Source organism: Podarcis liolepis (genome assembly GCF_965112155.1).
Source record: "Podarcis liolepis genome assembly, chromosome: 3".
Classification (NCBI taxonomy): domain Eukaryota; kingdom Metazoa; phylum Chordata; class Lepidosauria; order Squamata; family Lacertidae; genus Podarcis; species Podarcis liolepis.
In genome coordinates, this window is record NC_139557.1 from 52770048 (window position 1) to 52797776 (window position 27729).

Consider the following 27729-nt stretch of genomic DNA (forward strand, 5'->3'; position numbering starts at 1 on the left):
TCTGCATTTTGCACAGAACTATGTCCAAAATGAACGCTATCTTGGCACGTGCTTTATAACAAGTTGAGATTTGAATTTCTTATGCACAAGCACCACAAAAAAGGGCAAGAGTGAAGATGCTCACTCTTGTGCAGGTATGCTCATTCAGAGGAAGCAGCATTTTCAAGCACTTCTCAAGCACCGCTTTTTGCAGTGCTTATGCATACGGCAGGAGGTATTATATTGGGAGCTGAGGTCCTAAGTCATACAGGGTTTTGTGGGTCAAAACTAGCACCAGGGCTGGCCTAGGACATTTTGCTGCTTGAGGCAAAGGACAAGATGCCCCCTGCCCAGCCATTCAACATGCAGAAGTCTGCCAGATCGACAGATACCTCTTTCCTCAATGACAGCAATAAGAGAAGCATCCTCCACTACACTCAAGGGCAGCAAGATTGTTTAGAGCAAGCCAAATAGTGAGCATACACAGGGAAGTGAATATCTGGGGGCTCAAAGGAATGTGGGGGGCACTGGGGAGGGGGAGACTTCTGTTGCTGCCATTGCACCAGAGCATCTGCGGCCTGAGATTAACTGTCTTACTAACTAATGATCAACATTCTCAATTGGGTCCAGTGGGGTTGAGCTCAAATTCACAGGATCAGCTTCCACACAAAAACAATTCCAAATATTGCTATTGCATTATTTTTTTACCTCTCTCTTCGGCAAATTCTTCAGCTTGCAGTTTCAGCATTTCCTGCAGTTCTTTTCTGCAATTAGTAAATTATACAGATATTTATGAGAAACTGGTTGAAAACTCTAGCTCATTCTTCTTTAAATATATTCCTGGAACAGGGTACAAACCAATAAATCCTAATATTATTTTATTAATAATATTTGCTAGTTGCTTTTCTCACAGACTGCACCAAAGAAACTTACACTGAAAGCAATTACGAACTGCAAAGTTAAGAGCTAAAAACACAGCTACTCAGATAAGAGGCCAGAGCAGGACTAATATATAACAAACCAAATTAATATACCCACAAGACAACAAAATGAAACTACAGTCCAGTGAGGGCATACACATTTATCTCCACAAAGGCCTGGACAAATAACTGTGATTTTAACTAGTGCCAAAAATACATCAGGGTTGGCACCAAGCCTGTAGAAGGAAGACATTCCACAGCCGGGGTGCCTGCATCAAAAACACCCTCTTATACACTGCTGCATAGTGGATAATTGACAAATGTGGCAAATGATAAAGAGGAAATCCTTGCTAAATTGTAACCACCTGGGCAGGCATATGGGGTACAGGTGTTCTATCAAGTAAATAAGTCCTAAGCAGTGTAGGGATTTGAATGTTAGAAAAGCACCTTGAATTTATCTCAGTAGCAATCCAGCAGCAATGCACTGCTTCTCCAGAGACGGTGTAATATGTTATTGGTAGGCTGTCCTGCTTAACAGCCTACTTGCAACTTTACAAACAACCCCAAATGCAGCTCCATGTATAGGGCAAATGGTGTTTCGTTTTTCAAATATTTTACCTTGCTTCTTCTTCCTCTTGTTTCTTCTTTAAAGCTTCATCTGTTAGCCTTTTTATAATTTTAGCATCAACTTCTGCTTTATTTGCTTGGTACAGTCTAGTGAGCAATACCTTTCCTGCAATGTAATAGAAAAAGATGCTATGAAATAAGACTTAGAATTTGCATATAGTTTCAAAAATTAAAGAGAAATTTCATATATCATGGACATATCATTGTACAGTTTAGGACAGGTCTGTTTCTGAATGAACATCTCTCCCTTTAGTGGATTACTTTTGATGCTCTTTAGGCAATTAACTCCTTTTCAAAAAGTTAAGAAGTTTAGCTGGCAAGAAAATGGAAAAAATAATAAAGATAAGCTTTTTCTAAATCAGACCTTAATTGATGCTTGCAGGTGGTTTTCCCCCAAGCTACTTAGGATAGTTCAGTGATTAAAAAAAATAGTAATGGGGTACAGAACCCTGGTTCAGTTCCTGGCAACTCTAGTTAAAAGGAACTTGACAAGCAGACTGAGAAACACCTCTGCTAGAGACCTTGGGGAACTGCTTCCTGCCAGAGCATACATTGTTTGGCTAGATCAGGGCTGGGGAATCTACATATACAAAATCAGAGCCTGTTGGATCAGACCAAGGGTGCATCTAGCCCAGCATATATATCCTACTCAACAATGGTAAGAGTCACATCCATTGCTCTGTCTGCATTTGCACCTGGCTCCACCCAACACTGGCATGCAGTCTTTAGAAGGTTACTGATAAGTCCATTTGGCTGAAAAAGGTTCCCCACCTTTGGGCTAGATGAACCTATCATCTGGCCCAGTATAAGGTAGTTTCCCATGTTCATATACTTCCCACCCTGGAGGATTGTTTCAAAAATAGCTTTAATGTTAGACATTCAATTTTAAATATGCACCGACCATTTTGTTCAGCATTCTTCAAGCAAATCACAGTATCTGGTAGAAGTTCTTTTTCTACCAAAGCTGCCCAGTGTTCTGTCGATGGAGGAAAATTATCCAAGACCCATCCTCCTTTTTCTGCAGCTCCAGGATATCTGTATTTATTTGATTTAGAAAGCTGTAATAAAACACTGCCATTAATAACAACAAATAACATTGGTGAAGCTATTAGTGAATTTTAGTGTAGTAGTTAGATTGTCGGACTATGGCTGGAGAGACCTAAGTTCATATCTTCATCATTTATGAAGTTCTCACGGGTAGCCTTGAGCCTGTCAGTATTTCCCAGCCTAATCTACCCAACAGGTGTGTTGTAAGGGTAAAATGGGACAGCATGTGAATACTGTCTTAAGTAATAGAATTCTAATCAAGCATATCAAAACAAGCTCACATATAGTACATTAATGTATTAGAAGGAAGAGAGGGAGTTGCAAATTTGTGCCAGTTAGTGGTTGCTTCCACACTGGCCCCTTTCCTCCTTACAATTATCATTCTTTGTTCACTCACTGTCACAGAGAATCCAGATGGTATCGTTGACAAATTGTTATAGCCAAGTGTTTTCTGTATTCCTCAAATTTGTTCAGTTTTGGTAACAACAAATATTGCAATCAAACCCAACTACAGAGCCAGTCTGTATAGTTAAAAAGCACTAAAAAGAACTTAAAAAGCACACATTTTGTATCGCTTCCCATCAATCGTAGTTGGGGCATTAAATGGTAAACTCTTAATTATTCCTTGTTTGAATAACTTTTCTTAATTACCCCAATAATTAAGGGGGGGAGCTTTCAAAACTGATTTCCTCTCATTCCAACTCCTCTGCCATTTTTATAATGTTATTTGCCAATAATTTTATAATGTTATTTGCCAATAATTAAAGACTTTGGCCACGGTAGAAACTGACAATGGAGTAGTAAACAGTGCAGTCCTATGCATGTTTATCCAGATGTAAGTCCCACTCTGTTCAATGAGGCTTTCACTCAGGTAAGTGTGCACAGTGGGCAGTCTAAGAGGAGACCTTCTAGGGGCAATTAAGAGGCAACTCATCACACATCTCCTGGCCATGAGGATCAGAAAGCAATAAAATGGACAGGACTCACAAGCAGGAAACTTTTAATTAATATGGAAAGGTTGTTTTGGGAAGTTTAACATTATGTAGGAGATCTTGGTCATGAGGAAGCATTTTGCGGGATGGTAATATGTTATATTAATTACTGTGTGCAGCCTCTGTTTCCTGCAAAAGGTGGGGAAGTTGTGAGATTAGAAACAAAGGTGCACCAGAATGGTGATGCTCAAATGACTGATGGGAGAGCCTCTGAACTCTCATGGGAAAGCATTCATACTCAACAGTATACAAGCAACTGGTGTGGTGGGATGATGCCATGGAACCGCCCTCCCAACAATAACAGAATTGCCACTGATTACCTAAACAGTGCTGGTGTGGGGCAGGGGGGGTGGAGTTTGGGGCTGGGAGGGGAGCACCAGTAGCAGCACCAGACTGGCTCCATGGATGTGCCTGCATAATCCCAACTTTGTCTCCACCCTGCTTCACTTTGGTAATCAGCAGTGCTGCTGCTGCTCCTGTGAGGGCAGCTCCTTCCTACCATGCCAGCTGTCCCTGTGTACACAAAGAACCAGCTGTTGGCTTTAAACTACCCTATATTCTTAAGCGAAAATATTCCAAACCTATATTCAAAATAGAGAATTTGAAAAGAAAATTCATGAAAATGCACATCATGAGTTACATTTTTTTTGAAATAACAGCACATTTCCTGGTACTTTTACCTCAGTAATTGCTTCTTCTAATGCATCAGCGTATGCTTCTGGTGGTAGCAGTATTGGAGAGAACATTATAGCTTCAATGGCTTTCTGTACTATCTCTTGCACCTCTGGATGCTCAGATGTTACCTCCGAAGTCTGGGCCACTGAGGTTTCTGTTAGAAAAATGTAAATGGAAACATGCAGGTGAACATTAGATTCATTTTGCCAGAAACATTGGTTTGACACTTTATACCTGCCTGTGACTGCATTCCCTGAGGAAATTTCTGCCCAGGTGATGCTCCCTGTGGCGTTTTCCCATTCCTTGTGATTATGTTTGTATAGGGAGATGGAAATGGTTAATATAGATCAGGGGTCAGTAATCTTTTTCAGCTGTGGGCCGGTCCACCATCCCTCAGACCATGGGGTGGGCCACACTATATTTTGAAGGGAAAAAATGAACAAATTCCTATGCCCCAAAGATGCATTTTAAATAAAAGCACACATTCTACTCATGTAAAAACACCAGGCAGGCCCCACAAATAACCCAGAGATGCATTTTAAATAAAAGGACACATTCTACTCATGTAAAAACATGCTGATTCCCGGACCGTCCGCAGGCCAGACTGAGAAGGCGAATGGGCCGCATCCAGCCCCTGGGCCTTAGGTTGCCTACCCCAATGTAGATTGACCAATGAGAAAGCTCAGAGGTGGAGCCTACCTGGTTTTGAGGCTCAGCCCAGGGGTTTACCATAGAGAGATAGAGAAGTGAGGGTCAGACAGAGGCAGAAAAAGTTGAACATAGTGGCTGTGACAGAGTGGGAGACCGGGATAGAACTGAGAGAGAAGAGTATGACAGTGTGAGACATTGCCACATCTGGTTAAGGGCGTGCATTTGAGAAACTGTTCTGAACATATTTAAAACTTGTTTGTTCTTCAATAAACTTTAATCTTCGTTGTTGACTTTACAACCTGACTGAGACTCAGTATTTCACCAGAAGAAACCTGGTTGGTGGCAGCGGAAGAATAGTGGAGTGGTGTAGAGGTCAATAGTCCATGAAACGACTGGGGGCTCTGAACGAACACCACACTCCCACAGGTGGAAAGGGCTGAGGCAGGGATCTTTACTTCTGTCTTTATAGAATGTCATTAGAATGGCCCTTCCTCTAGGCATTTCTAGCTACACAGTGAATGTGCAGGAGAGAAAAATGCAGGCAGAAGAGCTAAATGCTGGGCAAATTAAGTACCTTAAACAAAGGCAGACCTATCAAATTATCATTGATAAATTATAATAAGAATTGCCCAGGCTACCTCAATGGACACCCATTTCTTTGGGAAATGCTTCTGATGGTGACGTATGCTCACCACACACTCATCTCAGTGGTAAAGCACATTAGTGAAACAACTAACTTGGGCTAGTGCACAGGCAACAGTCCTCTGGTCCATTTCTGAGCCCACTGTGAGATATCTCACAGACTGCCTTCTCCTGCATGAACCTGCCCAAGTACTATGATCCTCATTCAATGCCTTTTTCTGGATTGGTAATCTGCAGTGGGGCAGGTAGGTCCTGGGTAGGTCTTCCTTCTCATTTGTGATGTCCCATCCTTGCAAAATGCTCCTCAATGTCAAGAGACTCCATTATCTTTTCCAGGTGAATAACTTTTTATTTAACCAGGATTTTAGTTCGTTTTAGCTGTGTAAAATCCAGATAAAGCATTTTCCCACCCCACCTCAAATGTATATTTTTATTCCATTTTAAAACTTAATAGTACACAGGTAACTCACGAGTTACGCATATTTAACTAGTGTGCATTCAGCTTTACAAACTTAGCAAATAAAAATAAAAACGGGGTGGAAAGTGGGCAGGTGTCTGGGGAGAAAAGACTTTGGCAATTACACTCACCATTGAACCCAATGTGATTTGACTCTATACCCAACTTTGGCTTTATGCACTATCCCAAGATGCAGCCCTGGTGTAAGGTGAGAGTCGCCTGTATCATAAACTGCTTTGAGAGGTTGCTTATGCTCTACATAAAATAAATAAATAACCTGTCATCACTATTAAATAAAATGCTATGTCTAACAACACTTCCATTTTGAATAGCTAACTATTGCTACTTGCTATGATCAATAATACCAATTTCTTCTGCAGCCTGGGATGGAGACAACTCTTCCATTTCACCTTCATCTTCTTCTTTTATGATACTACTTTCTAGGCATAGAAAGAAAGAAAAAACACATGGACACATATATGTATTCAGTGTTGTGGGCAATCTTTTTATTTGTTCCCATTATCTTCTCTCTTACTATGTAAGGACCCTGCCATTGGCTGCATCCACTAATGTTACAATCAGAACACCATCAAATGCATGCTTGTGAGAGCAGACAGGTGGGCATGTCCAGGGAGGAAAAGGCATAGATAACCTAATCGGGGGGGGGGGGGATTTCAAATGCATATCAAGTAAGCACATCCACCTTTGTGGCACGATCTAGAATCCATCTAGATTTAAAGCAGTATGTTGAGACTGAGCACGAATGATTCTGGATTAAAAAACACACTCACCACTATATTTTTGTGCTACAAATGGATTGATGTGTGTACACAGCCATAGTTTTAGATTCTGACCTGTTCTCACAAACCAAGTTACTATAATACCTTTTTGGCTGCCAGATGTTGTAACACTTTGCTGCACGGAACCTATTTCACCAGTGGTAATACCCTCTTCATATTCATCTGGCTCTTTGTCACTTAAGTCTTGGGCTATCAATGCCGCTGTAAGAGAAAATTAAATATGGAGAAGATCTGTCAAGAAAAGACAACTACATTTTCTACTATAAAAGGGTACAGCATACATTTTTACTGGGCAGCAGGGCACCAATCCAAAGGGAGCAGAGGAATCACCAGCTTCAAAGCCTTGCTGAGCTCTGCTGGCCTCAGGTGGTGCTTGTGCATTCCTCGCTCTTCAGCATTCCTCCCCCCAATTAAAAAAAGATTGTTCTTCCCAGCTCCAGGAATAGCATACTTTCCCCTGCTATTCTGGGGCCATATTGGGGAATGGAAGGGTTTTGAATCCAGCAGCCTCCCTCCAACTACCCCTGGAGCACTTCCTTTTTGCCTTCTCCACCACAAGTGGTGGGATAGCATGGCACACTTACATGAGAATAAATGCAGCTGAACATAGCTTTTTTTCTGAGTAAGCATGCAGAAGACTTCACTGCAAATGCCTTGGAGTTTGATACTACAGTACTTGGATTACAATATGATTTAAATATCTGAAATTGCTAACCATACTATTTGTGTAATACTAGGGTAAACAACCTAGCGTCCTCTGGATGTTCTGTACTATAACTCCCATAATACCTGACCAATAGCATGCTGGTTGAGGCTGATGTTTTAGTCTAGAGAGCATCAAGTTGCCTATCCCTGCTGTAGTAACATCAATGATTGCCTTTCAATGGGAAGGCCTTCCAATATAACACAAATAACTAAACACCTCAAATTTTACATAAAACAACTTCACCTTGCTCCTGGTACAGTCGTTCATTTTCCATTTTTTCTTTCACTTTCTGAATGCCTGCCTGAATTGCTTCATAGCGAGTCTGCTCAATGAGCTGTAATCTTGCCTCTTCAAATTGTGCTTTAAGAAGATCCTCCATATCAATAACCTAAATAGTCATTGAAAGTAAAGTATCAGGGGATTGTGGGAAAGAAAAAATTATGCCTGCACAATTTTTCTCAAAACATAGAAAGTGGAAACTTGAAGAGCCCCACCTCCTTATGTCACCTGCACCAATTGATGCACCTACTGCCAAGTCTGGTAACGAAAGCTGAAACCTCATAAAATAGAAGTTAACCTTCTTTTGATGTCATTTATTTTCATTGAAAAATATTTTTCAAGGATCCTTGTTTTTGCTACTGACCTATCCATCCCTGTACCTTTAAATCTGATATATATCCCCTCACCTTTATGGCAAACCCTTTTTTTACTAAACATCTCATTGGGAACCGCCCGCCCCATTTTTTCTGCAATATCCTTGGAATCTCAAATTGGGCACTTAGGACAGCCCAGCCCACTTACTCTTTGCACCACTGGGCCGTGTGCAGGCAGAGGGAACTGCTCGTCTGATTGCTGAAACTCTATGGTGCCACCTCTGGAAACACTGAGATGGTGAACTGCAGCTTTCAGCCCAGCAGGATCAGGTGACTGAGGAAATCAATAAGGACCCATCTGGCCTTTCATAATTGCTGTGTCTGGCCTGACTCCTCCATTGGAGCAACTCATTGCTTATTATGTAGGTTGAGATGCAAGCCCTGCCTGAATCTGCATAGCTACCAATCTATCTACCAGCATGAGACCTGGTCTCATACCTTGACTTTTGTTTATTCAGGATCCTATCTTTGGTCCTTGTCAGCAAAACCATCACATGACTGGGAGCCTTAATGCAATTTAAATAAAATAATCTATAGACTAAATTATTGTCATTTATACACAAGTATTAATTTATACCTACCTTTCCCTGATAATAGTTTGCAATCAAGCCACACAAGGTTGTACGCCCAGATAATGGAGGTCCAAATACTACTACTTTACAAGGTGGAAGAGGCATAGGTGGTAGAAGATAGGGACGGGGATTCAGCATAAACTCCTTCAGGGCTTCTTCACTTGAAAGCATGTACATCTTACCTAAGAAGCTAAAAAGAAAACAAAATCATAGAATGACAGGCTTAGGATGATTGTACTCACATTAAGGTACACTGGATTTTGGCCTACCCAAGGGCATAGTCTGTTGATCCCATGATATTTTCCCCTTGTTTTAAAGCAACAGGACATGCTCGTCCCCATCTGCTGCGACGCCATCTGTATCTAGGTGCTACAAGTTTGTAGGCTGCAAGCACCCGGAACAGTTCATCCTGTATGCCAAAACAAAAGAATTAAAGTGCTACATTTATTTTACAAAGTGATCAAATATCTTCACATATTTCCAAAAATTACGGCACTACATTTACATACTACAGATATGTAGCTTTGCCTATGTAGGGTACTGCACAACCATAACAAGGGCCATAGGAGTTAAGGGACATGGAGAGGGAAAACTGTAATTTATTTATTGTAAATATTTATATACTGTGCTATTATGAAAATATCTCAAGGTAGTTGTATCAAAAATGCAAGAAAAATAAAATAAATCTAGCAGTGTTACTTGTTAGTATAAAATTTAACTGAAAGAGGTATGACAAATGACTGGCATCAGTAGCCTGCAAGTATAGGTAAGACTTCATAAATAAGTAGAAACTAAATCATCTTATGCCTTATTTCCATGGGGAGGTTAAAGAGTGGGGGCTACAACAGAAAAGGCTCTCTTCCTGGCCTCCATACAATGAGGTTCTACAGGCTACTGCACAACCACAAGGGCCTCATAAGATGACAATCTAACCATGTTAACGATTATTTGTTTTGGAAAGGTGACAAACAAATGGGGGGGGGATTAAAATGTTGGACAAAACAAACAGTGCTGAGCTGATGAATCAGGATCAACTGTTTGGGAACCTCATGGAATATATGCTTCTAGTTTTGTCTTGCGCTTCTGCTAAATAAAAAATAAAAGATTTCTTAAGTCTATATCAGCATTAAATGTCATTGCTACCTTTGCATTATAATGTGCTATTGCTATTGCTGCAGACAACTAACTATAACACATGCAAATATCAAGCTTACGTTATCCAGTCCATCCAACATGTCTTCCTCACCACTCTGCAGTTTGGTTATAAGAGCTCCATTTCGTAGGCCCATGGACTGAAGACGAGCTATTACTGTCTAAACAAAAACAAAAACTTTTTGCATAAATGGTCCTTTATACATTTAACTGATATCACATATGTACTTGTCGAAATACAAAATCAAACAGGAATTGGCAATTTACTCAGGTACCCCTCAAAAGTAATCAACAATATTTTTAAACAATGGAAAGAAAAATTCTAAATGGGGTCAGAGAGGAATGGATTCACTGACACTTTCAATGTCCTGTAGGCTTCTGCTGACTAGGGCACAAGTAGGTGAGGGGCAATTTCTTCCTGCTTTTTCACTGTAGCAACTCCAGGCTGGCACAGCTGAGGTGCTTGAGGATTAGGCCCTGCAGAAGACCTACAGGACCCTGCCCCAGAAATGCCCTATTTCAGGCTTTCCTGCTACCATTAGCAATAGTTTTGTGTCTGCTTGGGCACAGCTGAGGCCTCTGCTGCAACACAGGACTGCATTATTTTATCTCCATCAAAAAAACATACCAGCTGCAATGCAGAGTCCTACAAATGAAAGGCTTTCCATTTTTGAAAGGACAATATCTGCAAATGTGAGGGTTTCAACTGTTTCCTTCAGATACAGAGTTCACAAACGGAAGCTCTGTAAAAGTCCCGTTGTCCTGAAAAAAGTAGTACTGGAATTGGGGACAGCTCCTTCCACTGAAGGAGACCAAGCCTCTAAAGCAGATAAACCTCTACCACTGAAGGAGAACAATATTCTACATTTGACTGTGCAGGAAAGTTCATGTGTGAGAAAGGTATGTACAGACATCACAACATTCATGAGATTCTGGATCAGAGCATGTCTCTGTATTACATCTTTATTAAGAGTTCAATCTAATAAAATCCATGTCCCTGCAGATAAAACAAAAACCTATCTGAGTATCATATTCCAAGCATACTAAATGAGCCTGTTTCTTGTGAAACGAGCACAAGGCACTTGTGAAATATTTCATGATAGCTAGAACTGAGGCTAGTAAGCATGGAAATATTCTTGAGCTGCTGGCAAAAATTTCTGCTACAGTGTTTTTTGTGCACAGTATATTTATCTCTGTATGTGGGAAGAGACTGATGATCATCCTGATGTAGAAAACTATTGAACCAATTATTGAATTATTCAACTAATTATTGAACTAATGACTGTCCTTAACTATATGGGCTCAATAAGCTTGTAAATGAGGCCATAAGTGTATTATACAACTGTCCCAATACTCTGATAAATTTTATTAGACATACTAAAATAAAGGAAGCAGGTATCAGTTTAAACAACAACAAAAAAGCTGCAAATAATAATCTGATAATAATCAATTAATCATGCTTCTTTTGAGAGGAATATATAACAATTGCTATGTACATACTGCAATGAGTTCTTCGGCAGGTTTATTTCCATCTAGTTCAAACAGGTACTGGGAATCCTGCTCAGCCATTAATGTCTAAAAGTGAATAAAAAAATAACAACCAGAAGCAAACATGCTTTATGCATACAGCTGACTGAAAAGACTACACTGCTATCCAATTCTGTTCCCTTCCAGTCTGATTTCAATTACTTATTTGAGAACAGTTTATAAAACTGTTTTTTGACATTCACTTCTGTACAACGTTTTATGAATAGTAAATGTCTAAAATAGTAGCTGTACTAATTCAGGGTATTATATTCATGATATTATATTAGGGATTATTGTGCACATAGATGGAATTGCCTTCACACAAAAGACTCACGAGTACAATTGCACTTGTAACTATGTTGTGGCATGTAGCAAGAGATAAAGAAGAGATGTAGTGCAGGCAGAATAGCAATGCTAACTATCCTATCCACTTTGCCAATACTGGGAACACACCTTGATCTAAAACAAGGCTGGATCTTAATCTTAACTCAAAACTACAATACTAGTCAATGCAGTAGATCATAAAATAAGCAACTGATATTCTTTATCACCAAATGTAGATATCACAGAATTGTTGAGTTTGAAGGGGCCGCAAGGGTCATCTAGTCGAACATCCTGCAATGCAGGAATCTTTTTGCCAAACATGGGGCTCAAACCCATTACCTTGAGATTAAGAATCTCATGCTCTACCAACAGAGCTATCCCAGTCTTAGTGGCATGACAAACAGTTTTCCAACATGCATACCGAATGCCCATACTTCCAGTACAAAGACATTACCCATCCCCCTATTAACAAAAAAGCTAGGTAGGATAAGAATGTATTACCCTACAATTTATGTTTTAGAGTTCTACTTCCTTATGCATGGGCCCAATTCAACCACCCAGTTCTGTGCTGTTACAGCTGTGATGAGTAACTACAACATGAATGGTTTATAGGAGCAGTGGGCATTTGTGTTATCATCAGTATAATTTACGAGCATAGTTCTCACAGGGCACATGTGGTGATTAGCAATATCAAACACATTTTGAAGAAATGACAATCAGGTACTTAAAAACAACAACTAACTTACTTCTAGAAGTTGTAGCACCGATCTCATCTTGTTCTTACCTCTAAAGGACGTAGCATAATGTCCTTATAGATTGCAACTCTCTCTTGTATGTTTTCTAAAAAATCTTCTGGTCTGTGCACTAAATGTGGCAAAATTTCTGTCAGCATGATCTGATCAGCTATTGCCTACAACAAAAACAAAAAACACACCTTGCTTCATTATAATTAAAAATAGAATATACCAAGCTTGCTTCCATTTCCTACTCAAGTATTTACAGAATGAAAAATCTAAACAGTGGCACAAAGTTTTCAATTCTACAAATGAGAGCTCTGTGTGAGCACCCTCTATATTGTGTGCATAAAGCATGGGTGTGCCTTGGGGCCACTAGACATTGGCCTTCATGGATTGAAGGTAGTGGACTGAATCCAACTAAGTCAGGGATGGGAACATCAGCCCCAGGGACAAAATGCCTCTCTACCTAGCCCTCTGGACTCTCCCCTGGCCACACCCACTCTCCCCAGACCACAATCCTCAGTGGCCCTGCTTTGAAACCTCCTTGGGTGTTTTTACCTGGTTGGAATGCATCCCTGAACTCTGATGATATTTCTAGCTTGCCTGGATGGAGGACAGAGAGCATTGTGCAAGTGTGGGTAGAATCTAGCCTACCGGTAAAGGTAAAATTCACATTTGTTGCTTCACCCACTTTTGCACCTGACCACACCCATCAATTACAAATAGAATCGAGTAAAATGTATTCAGCATTGTTTCTGAACAATTCCCAAGTCTTCCTTTACCTGCAGTATTCTTAACCTTACCTGTTTAGATAACCTGGTTAAGTTACCTCATTTGTCTCCTCTTCTTCTTCCTCTTCCTCTTCTTCCTCTTCTTCTTCCGCAGATTTACGTGGCTCTTTCTTCTTCTTCTTACGCTTTTCAATAATATCAGGATCCCACTCTTCCCTTTGATATATTTGCCCTGTTTCAGGGTGCTGCCTTAGTCCACTGATTCTCTGGCACAAATCATAGTCAGGACACTAGTGAAAAATAGGGGGGATGGGATGTTGTTTACATAATAATATTGTTCATCTTTAAGATTAAACATAATAGCATATTGAGTCTGATCTCAGTATGGGCTATGTTGGAGGCAAGCCAAAACTGTATTTCGGCTCTGCAAAGCCTAACACCTGCCTGGGATCGCTCTCATTCATATGCTATAAAGAGGAACAGAACTTGGGAAAGACTGAGCAGCAGCATCTCGTTAAAAGGAAAGGACATTTATAAAATTAAGTGCCATATTGCCTTAGCATGAGAGGCACAGCAGGAACTGACAGAACCCTTTCTGGGTGTCAAATACTAGGACTCAGTAAAACCTCTTTTAAGGAAAGATGAGGACTTGGAGTTTTGAGAACACTCATAAGTTGGCTGCTCTCATATGGGGGAGACTGCAGTACAATAATAATACTACAAGCTGTATCATTATATCCCCCCTAAACAGCAAGCACTGCAGAAAAATGTAAAAGGGCAATGCAGTGGTGGCCAATTTCTTTAAATACGAGGCTATTTTGTTGAAAGCTTTGACTGGTGTTACTGCACCTAACCTCCTTCAGGTCTGGATCCTGAAACAAGAACTTTCATATCTGTCATGGAAATTGTATTTGATTGGTCCTTTTCCATCCTAGTAAAGCTAAAAGAGAGCTTCACAATTTTGTACATTTTTTAAGGTTGTGCACTGGCCTTGCAATTAAAAGTAAAGTGTAAAATTAAAGTGTACAAACATCTTCAAAATAATAAAAGGGAAATTAGAAGCTGTTTCCAGATAGCAGTAAAAAGGGATGATTTTGTATACATGCACATCACTAGTCCTATACAGGGTCTAGTCCAATTCAGTACTGTTTGGTTCAATGTCACCAGGCAGTGGATCACTTTATTCAGCAAGATAGCAAAACTATACTGAAAAAATGTTCATCCAGCCCCTGTGCCCTTAGCTGCTGCTGGGGGAACTTCAAATGACTAACCATGGGATCACCAAACTTTTTGGCACATTTGAAGTGTTGAGAAAGTGCCATGGGCACCAGAGAAAACGTTAACTTTGGGAGAAACCAGAAACTTTGAATGAAACAACTAGAAACCTGGTATTAAGCTGATTTTTACGCAAAGTAGGTCCACTGAAATAACTAGACCTAACTTAGTCATGTTCACCAGGGCTTTTTTTCTAGAAAAAGAGGTGCCAGAGCTTTTTTAGGGGGAGCACCCACCTAAAGTTGTTTAACTATTTTATTGGGGGGGGGGGAGCACGCAGCCAAAGTTGTTGAGTCACACCAACAGCAGCCTCTGTCACGCAGCTCCAACCAGAACAAACCAAAGGGGTGCCAGAACTCAATTATGGTGAGTTCCAGCTAAAAAAATGTCCTGATGCTCACTTCATTTCAATGGGTCCACTGGACTAAAAATTAGTTGAATTGTCTGAAATATTTCGCTCCATAGGTATAATCACATTTGCAGAGTAAGTAGTAGATTGACTAAGAAATAATTAAAACTGACATTACCTTAATATTAATCAGGAAATCTGGTTTTAATTTTGCATTTCTAATTACATCAATTTGTTCTGGTATACTCATGTGTTCTTCAGAGAGAGAAGGAAAATCACAGAGAACATAACCTATGGGGAAAAACACACAACCCCACCCAGAAAAAACACACTATTTAATGGGTTATTGTTTTAAAGTTGAAAATATACAAATTTTACAACCACTCTTACAGAATAATAAGTGTGTAACCGATGTTGTTTGATAAGGATGGGGGTCCTAGAAAAATCTTGTGTGAGAACATCAATGTTCAATCATGCAGTTATCTTGCTTTATGTGACACTAAATTAGCCAAAAAAAAGGCTGTGCTAGGGCTCAATATGAGCATACTGTGTGAGTATGAAGGAGGTGGTATACCTTTCTCCAGCATCTGATTTAGGATGGTGTGTTCCGCAAGCTTTGCTAATGCCATATTGGTTGTCAAGATAACCCCACAATTAATTGGTACTTGTTGTAGCAATGAGCTTATCATATATATATATATATATATATATATATATATATATATATATATATTCATATTCTCACCTGCTTTGATATAAGCTAATTGGCTTTCTCTGATGTTATCATTATCTGCTTGGGGATTGGGCTCTGAGCCTAGAAATGGGAGCTATCTGTAAAGTTTGGGTATTTGTCACATATATCCTCATCTAGTCAGCTGAAATGACGTATGCTGCTTTGTGTATTAAAAAAAATGTATGCATGTTTGCTTGGGCGTGGACAAGTCATCTCCTTGCTGCAGTGTCTGTCTCGTGTCTATAAAGGCTAGCTAGAGATCTGCCAGGCTGCTTTGCTACACCTTCTTAATAAAGCACTAGAACTGGCCATTCTGGTGTATTTGGCATCCTTCTTTGGTATCCCTACACCCAACCACTCCAATGAGCCTTCCTTTGGGCCTGTGGTTCAAAACAGGGGGTATGGGCAGTTCTCCCACACTGGGCGCTGAGCAATGGGGGTGCAAAATTGAGAAGGTCCATAATTGAGAAGGTCCATTTGGGGGCACTAAATTTTGGCCTTGCACAGGGCTCCATATTATCAAAGATTATGATATTACCAAAGATTACTCTTATGCAGGGAGACAAAGCACTGCAATTTATAGTGTTTCCAAGCCATGGAATCTAAGAGAAGAAGCCCATATTGCTTTATTTCAAATAGTTACCGTAGACAATGGATTTCTATGCATCCCTTTAATAAAAAATAAAAATTATGGGATGATTTATAATATTTATATGTTCATAGGTTGCACTGTTGCTAGCAATGCATAATGTGCAAATGCATCCCCTTGTTACCTTATGTTCAGGGCTACCAAGTAACTAACATCGACCCCCCACCCCCATCATACACAATTCTGCCTTTAAAGAAGGATTTGGGGGAGAGAAAAAGTACCAAAGTGAAAAACCTCTGGAGATTCAATCTTTTTCATAAGCATCTTTATAATCAAGTCTTCAGGTATAGCTTGACCTTGATAGAGCAATTCATTACACTAAAGAAAAACAAAAACAAAACATCATATTCTGCATACATAAAGTGAAATACATAATTAACACACATTAAAATAGGCAGCTACCTAATAATCATTCAGACTATTCACACATCTGGCCCGGCTTTTTTTACTCTGAAAATAGCTCCACAAAATCTCCAGAATCATAGAATCAAAGAACTGTAGAGTTGGAAGGGACTCTGAGGGTCATCTAGTCCCACCCCTGCAATGCAAGAATCCTGCCCACAGCCATCCCTGGGTGGGTTCAAACCACCCATCTTCTGGTTAACAGCCAGGCCCTCTGATCCCTTGCACCACTCAGGGCATCTTTCACCACATCTTTTACTTCTTCTTTTTAACTGAAGCAACACTGAGATGAAATGGACCGTCACTAACATAGCCTTAAAAACAAAATATGCCCAATAAATCAATTAAAAAGTACAAGGTAAGGGCTCTACCTTGATTCCATATTCTGTTTCTGCTGTTATGTTCTCATCAATAAGCTCTGAAGCTAAAAATGTTACATCATAGAGAAAGAGATTACCATTTATTAGAGTTGACTTCTGGATGCATATGCACATTCAACACAACAGAGTTTAGATTACTTTAAATAGTAATTAAACAGCAACAATGTAGAATGATCATACAGATCATGATACACCCCGCTTCTTTAACTACCCCTCCACCGTGGGATGTAAATGCAATCCCTTTGCTGGATGTGCATTTCACAATACGGAGATGATGTCAACATGGGAAGATAGGTATATGCTTAAATAGTTATATGTGCCTCAATAGAGGGCTTTTTCTTTGGTATCTGTAGGCTTTGCTAGCCCCTTCTTTTCTCTCTTGTGAGAACATGGCTGATTCTGTTTGGGAAACAGAATGAAGGACTATGTAAGAGCTCTTATGGATCAGCCATAGCAACCAACCAATTGTGTATGAGAATCCCACAAACAGGATATGAAATAAACAGCCTTTTCATTATGTTGTTTCTCGGCAACTGATATTCAGAGGCATAATGTCTTTGATTCTAGATATATAGCCATTGATAGCCTTATCCTTCATGAATCTATCTTCTCTCCTTCTAACACAACTTGATGAATCCCATAGTTTATCTATGTGCTGTGCGAAAATTAAAAATAACCTGTACAGAAGACCTTTGGAGAGGGGAACAGTATAGGTATATTGAGCTGTTGTCTAAATCTTCAACCTTTGTAAGGTTTAGGATTTTTTATTTCTAATTTTAATTTGCATTTTTTGTCATGGTTTAGGAGAATTTTGGCATGTGTTTTTTAAAAAGTTTAAACCGTTGGCTGAATCAATTTTTTTTAATGCAGATACCAATTATTATTTTTAAAAGAATAAAGAAAAAGCAAAGCAGACTGCATGAATTCACAGCTGCATAAATAGAAGAAGAAGAGTTTGGATTTGATATCCCGCCTTTCACTCCCTTTAAGGAGTCTCAAAGCGGCTAACATTCTCCTTTCCCTTCCTCCCCCACAACAAACACTCTGTGAGGTGAGTGGGGCTGAGAGACTTCAAAGAAGTGTGACTGGCCCAAGGTCACCCAGCAGCTGCATGTGGAGGAGCGGAGATGCAAACCCAGTTCCCCAGATTACGAAACTACCGCTCTTAACCACTACACCACACTGGCTCAATAACTAATAACTAATTTATCTTCATGCTGTAGATTTACTAGAATCTAAACATAGCCACTTAATCCCCAATCTGATTAAGAGTTTTGTGATGTTTTCATTGGCCTAATAAAAGCATTGGCTTATTAGGGATTTTCAAAGTTAAAAGGCACCCTCTGCCAATGTTGGCTTCAGAAAGCAGCATTTATATCAAGAAAACAGTAGCAGAAGAAAGGGGAAAGCACTTTTTCCTCCCCTCCTGTTCTCTGATCTTCAAAGTAGCTATGCAAGCTGACAATTAGTTTTTAAAAGGTGAAATATTCTGATTATAGATATCCTGCATCATGAAGTGTGGTTTTATCCACCAGAGGGCTCCCATGTTTTTCTAAGTAATGAAATCCAAGAACACCAAGATTTGTAAACGAACAGTTAATTACAAAGAACTAAGTTAAAATAAGTTACGCGCAGATTTAATGAAAACTTATAGTGTGGTTTAAAAGTTGAGAGATTCTAGTCTTGCAAATATATTTGATTCTTTGGAAATGACTGTAATTTTTCACCAAGGGTAGAATTTCAGAGAAGCACTTATTTCTGAAACAAACAGGTAAACCTCTGTTGCCTTCTCAGCCTTTTACTCAGAATCCTGCTGATGCCAGATCAGTCCCAAGCAAGCAAGTGAGAATTCAATCACTGCCCTGCTGTGTTCATTCTTGCAAATTTAAGCAAAGTAACAGCTCCCAAGGAAATCAGATAACCTGGGGAACTATGGTTTGTTTCTGAGGGGCAGAATGAACTTGCGGAAGAACTTAAAATTGAAAGAAGAAAAAGAACAGGTAGCTGAAGTGGCAATGAGGTTTTCAGTTTGAACCTCAGAGAGAACCTGTATCCCCTTTAAATCACTTCACAGCCATAAAAGATGTTACTGTGGTAGCTATGCCTCCTGATTCAATTCAGCCACCAATCTTTTTCTGCCCGCTGAAGGTAAAATGAGATTGTCCTTGTTTCACCTAGCAAGAGGGGAAAGGTGTGTGACTAGATGGAGGGTGACGTGCTGAACGGGAGTGGGGGGGGCAGAAGTTGGGGCTACAATATGCAGCTCTAGATTGTGACCTGCACTTTAGGTGAGGCTGAAAGGATATTGTTTCTTATCTAAGCCTCCTTAAAAAAAATGTAAAGAAGGTTTTATCTTGCGCGTATTATCTTTTTCAGTATTTCAAAGTTTTCTTCTAGCATTTCCAGACCAATATCAGGTTCACCTTTTCAACTATGATCCTGAAACTTAATATCTAAAAAAAATTCTGAACCAGTCTGACTCTCCCTTATTTGGCTTCTATATAATTGAAGGAAAACTGAAGTGCTATATAACTGAAGTAAAATTTGCCAGTGACCAAAATGTAAAAGGGGGGTTAAAAAGTGTACATTGCATACAATAAATGAAGGACGCTCCTGCAACTCTGAACAAACAAGACCATAAGAATAAATGAATTTTGCTGAACCAGACAAATTACCCATTTAACACATTTTGTTTCCAACATTCTTATAAAAGCTGGCAAGCAGGGCATGAAGGCAGCATTTTTAAAAATTATTTTATCATCATCATCCATCATCATTATTATTATTATTAGTTCCCTTTTACTATTAAAGTTCTTAACTTCTGAAAACAATGGGAAAGATGCATATTGCTTCATTAATCTGACTGACATATGTAATTTCAGAAATCATTAAAAAAATCTAATAAGTGACATATTGTCTAACATAATATTGCTTATATTTACCATCTATGAGTGTGCATTTCCAGATCTGGGCTAATTTTTTAGCTAATGTTTTCTTCCCAACACTCTGAAAAAGAAGATAAATAAACATAAGAAGTATTGTTTAAAACTAGAATAATCCTTGCAGTGCTTCAAATGTAACATAATATAATGGAAAGACAAAGACTAAAAGCCTAATTTTTATTATAGACCTGTATTTATGGATTTGAAATGTGCAAGCCAGAAATCATATTTTTCATCCCTGTATCTGATAGAATATATTCCATAGCTTCCATTTTTATACTAAACTTAAAACTGTACCTTCTGTTCCTTGCTAACTTTCACAGCAAAAACATATTTGACATTTTAAACTTGCTAGCCCTGGAAAACCAAAGTAACTGAAGTGATTAGATTCTACCTCCTTATGTGATAAACATATTTACAATTAAGGTTCCATGCTGGGCTTGGATGGGGTATAAAGTTAACTAAAGTAAATTTCTCCTACTACATTAAAACCGGTAGTGAGCTAAAATATTATAGTATATAAACTCAGCTAGTTCTTGTACCTTACTGCTTAAATGTGTGCCTAGGGGATAGTTTTATGCATAAAAGCAAGAGCTACTCCATTCTGGAAATTGTAGTCCACCTGTTGTCACACATACAATCTTCTGGTCAGGATTGAGCTCAGGGAAATAATCTGAAGTAGAAACACTGAAAAAAACCACTGATTGGCTAGGCACCTGTGCCAACATAATCCATCCTCTCTCAGGAACAGTTTTTCAAGTTATAAGCAAAGTACAGGTTTTAATTTTAAAAAACCAAAACAAAACGAGACACAATATAATTGTTTACATGAATAGCTGCAGAAATAACGAACAGCTTGTATATTTCAACAAGATTTAAATTTGAACAAGAATTGAAGGGGGACCAAAAGAATGGGGGAGACCAAAAGAATGGGGGAGGGACAAACTACCAGTCAGGAAATCAGTATTTGTTGCATGAGTGCCCATTGAAGAGCAGCTGTAACAAGAAGCCAGGCTCAGGGCTGCAGGGGCTAAAAAACATGGTGGCTCCGGTTTTTAATAAGCATGGTGGGTTCCTTAACTTTTCCTGGATTGTGCCTATCACATAGAAGTAAGTGCATCAAATGTACAACTGCTGCTTTACCTTCTAGATCTGTTTTGACAAAAAGCACCCTGAAACTCAGTGAAGAGACTTTTGAGAGAAATCTAGGACTCAGCTACATTGCCAAAGAAAAAGCGTCTTATATGCATTCTTTATACATTCTAACACTGTGACACCAGATGGCACTGTGGAGTTCTGTTTTTGCTAACCCAATTTCTCATAAATGTTGCAACACGTTTAACTGAAAAAGTTCTTTGTTGTGTGCAGATCCCGCGCTACTCAAAACAGACACTAACATTTTGGCAATGTGCACAATGCTGGACTTGCTGAATCACATCCAATATATTTAGCTTTGAGATATCTCAACACCAAGCTTCACAATGACATATTCATTATAAACTTCTAATGAAGCTGATTTAGTCAGTGGTAAAGGATCTGCTTAGGGCTTGGAAGGACTGGAGCTCCAGTCAGCCTGATCTTATCACTGAGATTTAGAAATAAATCTCACTGAAATGGGTGTATTCTCAAGATTCATGTCTGAGAATATAAATATGCTCATTTGGAAGTTAGTGCTTTTACAGTCAATGGTTTCAGATGAGACTGTGATGCTCACTTAGAACTAAAGATCAACCATGTATTACTTTAATTACTGTACATGGAATCACCTCTAGGTAGTGGCTTCTCCATATTGTCACCATAGTGTGCAACAGAGCACATCATGTCACCCTTCATAGACTCTTCGAGTTGGAAGGGACCCAAGGGTCATCTAGTCCAGCCCCCTGCAATGCAGGAATCTCAGCTAAAGCATCCATGGCAGATGGCTATCCAGCCTCTGCTTAAAAACCTTCAAGGAAGGAGACTCCACCACCTCTCATGGGAGTCTGCTCCACTGCTGAATAGCTCTTACTGTTAGAAAGTTTTTCTGAATGTTTAGTCATAATCTCCTTTCTTGTAACTTGAAGCATTTGCCTCAAATCCTACCCTCCAGAGCAGGAGAAAACAAGCATGCTCCCTCCTCCATGTGACAATCCTTAAGATATTTGAAGATGGCTTTTTTATCTCCTCTCAGTCTCCTCTTTTCCAGGCTAAACATACCCAGCTCCTTCAAGAATTTCTCATAAGGGTTAGTTTCAAGACCCTTGATCATCTTGGTTGCCCTCCTCTGCACACGTTTCAGTTTGTCAACATACTTATTAAGTTGTGGTGCCCGAATTGGACACCGTGTTCCAGGTGTGGTCTGACCAAGGCAGAATAGAGTGGTACTATTACTTCCCTTGAACTGGACACTATACCTCTGTTGATGAAGCTTAGAAAAGTGTCAGCTTTTTTTTGCTGCTGCATCATACTGTTGACTCATGTTACGCAAGACCCCTAGATCCTTTTCACATGTACTGCTGGTAAACCAGGTGTCCCCCATCCTATATTTGTGCATCTGGTTATTCCTGCCTAAGTGCAGAACCTTACATTTGTCCCTATTGAAATTCATTTTGTTAGCTTGCGCCCATTTTTCCAATCTGTTAATTCTGATTTTGTTTTCTGTGGCATTAGCTACCCCTCCCAGTTTGGTGTCATTTGCAAATCTGATGAGAATCCCCTGAATTCCTTCATCCAAGTCCTTTATAAAGATGTTGAACAAGAATGGGCCCAGGACAGAACCCTGTGGCACCTCACTTGTCACTTTTTTCCAGGATGATAAAGAACCATTAATGAGTACTCTTTGGATTTGGAAAGTCAACCAGCTACAAATCCACCTAATAGTTACTTCGTTCAGCGCACATTTTACCAGCTTCCTTACAAGAATATCATAGGCGACTTTGTCAAAAGCCTTACTGAAATCAAGATACACTATGTCCACAGTAGTTTCCTGATCTACCAAGTTTGTTATTCCATCAAAAAAAGAATTCAGATTGGTCCAGCATGACTTATTTTTGAGAAACCCAAACTATTTCTGATGGCAAGTTAGGGCTACCACAGAAACACTGCAAAGAATACCAAAGCACAATAAGATATGTAATTTATGCTACATATTACAACAGTGGTGTGGGTAAGTCATCCTGCAGAGGCCATTTCCATTGTTACTGAGCAATATGGAAGAAAAGGCTTTGATGCACTCCATTCATCCCACTAAGTTCAATGGGGCTTAATTCCAGCAGTGACAGAGCTTCATGCTCCGGCACTGGGGGGCAGAGAGCAGGCGGAGGCGGAGGTGACATTCACCCTGGGGGAGTGGTACGCCACCTGCAGGGGGGGAAAGCTGCGGGATCGCGCTGCCGGGGGCAGTGCACTCCCCCCGCACTACTCTTCCTCCGCCAATGAATTCTAGGTAAGTGTATATACTTCCTATAGGTACACTCCCATTGGACACAGTGGGGTTTACTTCTGAATAAACATGTATAGGATTGTGCATCAAGTTATATTGTTCAAAATGCCAGTTTAATCAAACTGGAAATTCTTACGGGTTTCCCAAGGATGGCGAAACAGGTGGGCTTAGATGTCAGAAAGACTCTGTCAGCTTCGTCTTCATCATATATATCTACAAAGGGATAAGGTTGCTCCTCCTGTTGAGATGTCATCATTAAGCCTACATTAGGAGAAAAATGTGTTCAATATCGATATCACTATTACTTACAAGAAAAACCAATTTACTGACAAGCCCTACATCACAATACCCTTTGGCAAAAACCAAGTGGTACCTTGGGCTACATACGCTTCAGGTTACACACTCTGCTAACCTAGAAATAGTGCTTCAGGTTAAGAACTTTGCTTCAGGATAAGAACAGAAATCGGGCTCCGGCGGCGTGGCGGCAGCAGGAGGCCCCATTAGCTAAAGTGGTGCTTCAGGTTAAGAACAGTTTCAGGTTAAGAATGGACCTCCGGAACGAATTAAGTACTTAACCCGAGGTACCACTGTAGGTAGGTTTCCCAGTCCAGAAACCATTCTTTATGCTACAAAATGTTAGGTTTAAACTGTAAATTTAGATTGTTTTCAAAACTGTGAACCCTGAGTGCACAGGCAGAAAGTCGGTACAGTATAAGAAATGTAGTAGCATCTATGAAAAAGAAATCAGATGGTATTGTTAATAAACCCCGACTACACAGCGGCACGAGAGAGTCTGGCTTCGGCCAGCACCGGATGAAAGGATATGAGGAGCACTTACTGCGTGACTTGACCAAACTGTGTCCCTCTGCTTCTTTTTGGTGGCAGCCCACACTGAAGCGGCGCGCGATAGGCTACCACTGATCCGCCGAGATTGCTGTTTCCCCGTAACCGTGGCGACCGCGACCAGCCTCGCCGTTCTCTTGGAACCGCCCCCGCTCCCTTCGCCCAATCAACGAGCGCGATGAGGACACGAGGCCGAGTAGTTTTTAAAAGGGCACCACCAACCGGTCTCTTCTCAGAGGGCCAACGGCCACGCTCAGCTGCCAGAGCGTTCGGCGGCTGGGTGAGCGGCAGTTGGAGTCGCCTTCGAGAGTTTCGAAATTAACGGTTTCTCTGTAGAAGAACTGAGAGCCGTTGGGGGGGGGGGGGAAATCGGAGCCTTTTCTGATCGTGTCGGCCCTTAACGGGGTTCGCCTACATGCTCTCAGGAGTAAGTGGCGCTGAACTCCGTGGTGCTAACTCCCAAGTACGCATGAGTACGATCAGCATCTGACGAAGCGGGTTGAATCCGCGAAACCTTACGCCCTAATAAATTTATTAGTCTTTAAGGTGCCACGAGACTCTGTTTTAAGATCAGGCTGCAGCTACGCGAGGCGAAATCCGCACCTTGTTGAATGTGTGAGTTCGACGGGACTTGCTCCCTAGGGAACAAAGAAGCGCGAGACCTGAAAGCCTCGCGCGTTTATTATGGCACCAGCTTTTGTGTCCTCTCTAGTCTACACCATCAGAGGTATGGAGGGTTCTCCTCGGTGAACAGCAAATCCCCTCACATGCCCAGACCTCTGAACCGAGGATAATACTTCAAGTATCTGAAGAAGACTCCGGTCCGCGAAAGCTGGTGCCATAATTGTGAGGCTCTTGTGACAGAGGCCAGGCACACCTGTCCTTTGGAGACAACAAATAACCTGCTGGTCTTAAAGGTGCCAGCACGGCTCACCGTCTGGAAGTTGTGACCACAGAACACTCCTAACGGGGTGTGCTTAGCACTGCAACCATCAATAAAGCGCTGGACAACACACACGGCTCACAAAAGGCGCCCTTCTTCCACCGAGAACAACGATATACGCAGTCCTGGCAGAACGGGCTTTGTTCCCGAACGTAAAATGGCGTCGGCAGAGGCAGTCACGTGAACTTGCGCTGTCTTCGGCTGTCACTCCTGCGCCTGCGCAGGATGTAGGCGGGACGGGTTCCTTCCTGGTGTTTTGGAGAGTTCCCGCTCCTTCTACCTGTTACCCCCCTTAGCGAGGGGGCTGGTGGGGGGGTTCTTGCTGGTTCAGTGGAGCGAGAGGGGGAAAGGGTTCGGGGTTCATGGACTCCTCTATCCCCACTCGGTAACCTCGGGGTTTCTGGGAGCAGAGCTTCCCTCAAAAGAAGGAAGGGGCGCCCGAGAAGGGGTTCGCCGCTGACTGAGTGCGGCCCTCTCCCCTGCTGTCATCATGCCTGTGGCGGCTCCAATCATCAGCTCTGTGCAGAAGCTGGTGCTGTACGAGACTAGAGCTGTAAGTAACCCCCGCAGCGCCCGCTATTCTCTCCCACTGCTTGACTGATGACTGGGAAGCTGTAAGTGTTGCATTGGGAAGCGGGGAATGCCACTGGTGGTGATCCAGCCTTAACCTTCTGAGCCCAGTTTACAGCCTAATCCTATGGATGTTTACTCACGAGCCCCACTGTGCTCTCTAGGGCTTGCTCCCTGGACCAGGAGTGGGTAAACCTTGGCTCTCCAGATCTTGTTGAAGTTCCCATCAACCTTTGCCAGTGATAGGTGATGGATGATGGGAACTGAATTCCAGTGACACCTAGAGGACCACTAATGTTTCACCACTCCCCTAAGATGTGCCTAGTATAGTAGCCCATGGTTTAGAGGGGAGTGACTCCTAATGAACTGGATGGGATTTTTCTGAATAAACATGCATAGGAACAGACTGATAAAGGGCCATGCTGTTTGGACCATAGAATGATCAAGCAACACTGTTGAGGGGGCAAAAACCTCAGAGCAGACCCTTACAACGGCCCAGTGATGGCTGAGCAATCTTAAAGGGTATGGAGTGCTGATTGCTGTAGGAAGGGAATGAAGGATTCTGGGAGAAGTTGTGGCTAGCTGAAATACTTTACTGAACAGAATCATTCCACACTTAGACTCTGCAAGTGGAATCTGCAACTATGTTAGTAAACTGAGTTAGGTGCTGATTTTGTTCAAAGAAATGAAACACCTCATAATTTTACCCAAATTGTAGGGTGAGGCTGCCCTGTCTGTAAAAAAGGTAAAGGGACCCCTGACCATTAGGTCCAGTTGTGACCGACTCTGGGGTTGCGGCGCTCATCTTGTTTTATTGGCCAAGGGAGCCGGCGTACATCTGGGTCATGTGGCCAGCATGATTGAGCCGCTTCTGGTGAACCAGAGCAGCACACGGAAATGCCGTTTACCTTCCCGCTGCAGCAGTACCTATTTATCTATTTGCACTTGATGTGCTTTTGAACCGCTAGGTTGGCAGGAGCAAGGACTGAGCAACAGGAGCTCACCCCATCGCGGGGATTCTGTAGAAGGAGCTAAATATTGCTTGTTTGATGAAACATGGTCTCTTTGTTATGCCACATTGAAGTAGAGGTACTTCAACTCCTCAGCTCTGTGCCTTTGCCTCTTGCAAGCAGCCTGGTTACCAAACCTTAAATTTAGTATAATATGAGAAACTAAAAGATAATGTAATATGTTTACCTGGATGCAAGTCCTACTGTGTTCTCAGTTAAGTGTGTGTAGGATTCATTAATCTGTTGCCAATGTTTCTTGGCTTAGCTCAGTGTAGCAAAGCAGCAAAAAAGACCACGGGAGCCAAGTGACCACTAAATTTGGCTTAGCATGTTGTGTGATTCAGGCCTGTGACATTTACACTGTGACCCACTTCTAGACATATTTGCTCAGATGCAAGTCAAACTGAGTTCAATGGGCTCTTTCAAATGAGCATGGGTAGGATTGCTGCTTATCTACTTGCACTTGATGTGCTTTCGAACCGCTAGGTTGGCAGGAGCAGGGACCGTGATAATTATGGTGATAATTTATTATTGAAGAGTTACATTTACTGCTAGTCCTTTAATTCTGTCATCTATTAATTATATACTCGGATGTATGTTTTCTATTTTTTAAAAAAGTTTCATTTCTGCATAACATATATAGCCTCCAGTTTTATTGGCTGCCTATTTGTTTGATAAATAAATTTAAGGTGCTGGTGTTTATCTGTGAAGCCTTAAATGTCATTGGGCCGAAATACCCAGCTATGTCTTAAGATCTTCTGAGGTGGCTCTTGCTGGGTTTCACCATAGTAACACAAGAGAGAAACTTATTTGCAGTCGCACCTCATATGTGGAACACCCTCCCCTCAGAAGTCTGACTGGAAGCAACATAGCTATTATTTTTTTGCCAGATCAAGATGTATTTGTTTATTTAATTTCATAAAATTTATACACTGATTGTAAAAAGTGGTTTGCAAAAGGATTAAAATAGTAAAATCAAGAAAAGAAAAATACAACCCTACTTTAAAACATACAGAATTT

General features: G+C 40.9%; 2 protein-coding genes across 8 annotated transcripts in view; one reads left to right on the forward strand and one right to left on the reverse strand.

Moving 5' to 3' along the window:
* AK9 (adenylate kinase 9) overlaps positions 1-25247 on the reverse strand; it is a 63899-nt gene extending 38652 nt beyond the window's left edge. The window contains exons 1-19 of one of the 5 annotated variants that reach the window (XM_083497741.1): positions 25121-25247; positions 23480-23604; positions 19923-19986; positions 16972-17024; positions 16420-16516; positions 14995-15107; positions 13291-13482; positions 12509-12634; positions 11374-11448; positions 9936-10034; positions 8991-9130; positions 8731-8911; positions 7740-7884; positions 6875-6991; positions 6356-6430; positions 4246-4394; positions 2428-2584; positions 1518-1632; positions 688-743 (exon numbers count right to left, since the gene is read on the reverse strand). In XM_083497741.1, coding sequence (XP_083353867.1) covers positions 688-743; positions 1518-1632; positions 2428-2584; positions 4246-4394; positions 6356-6430; positions 6875-6991; positions 7740-7884; positions 8731-8911; positions 8991-9130; positions 9936-10034; positions 11374-11448; positions 12509-12634; positions 13291-13482; positions 14995-15107; positions 16420-16516; positions 16972-17024; positions 19923-19986; positions 23480-23599 — 2074 coding nt within the window. In that variant the 5' untranslated portion in view covers positions 23600-23604; positions 25121-25247. Of the gene's footprint in view, positions 1-687; positions 744-1517; positions 1633-2427; positions 2585-4245; positions 4395-6355; positions 6431-6874; positions 6992-7739; positions 7885-8730; positions 8912-8990; positions 9131-9935; positions 10035-11373; positions 11449-12508; positions 12635-13290; positions 13483-14994; positions 15108-16419; positions 16517-16971; positions 17025-19922; positions 19987-23479; positions 23605-24181; positions 24322-25120 lie in introns of those variants that run through there. The other 4 variants (XM_083497742.1, XM_083497740.1, XM_083497744.1 and 1 more) reach the window with 4 other exon arrangements.
* Positions 24511-27729, forward strand: part of FIG4 (FIG4 phosphoinositide 5-phosphatase) — a 61673-nt gene continuing 58454 nt past the window's right edge. The window contains exon 1 of one of the 3 annotated variants that reach the window (XM_083497777.1): positions 24511-24613. In XM_083497777.1, coding sequence (XP_083353903.1) covers positions 24602-24613 — 12 coding nt within the window. In that variant the 5' untranslated portion in view covers positions 24511-24601. Of the gene's footprint in view, positions 24650-25413; positions 25683-27729 lie in introns of those variants that run through there. The other 2 variants (XM_083497776.1, XM_083497775.1) reach the window with 2 other exon arrangements.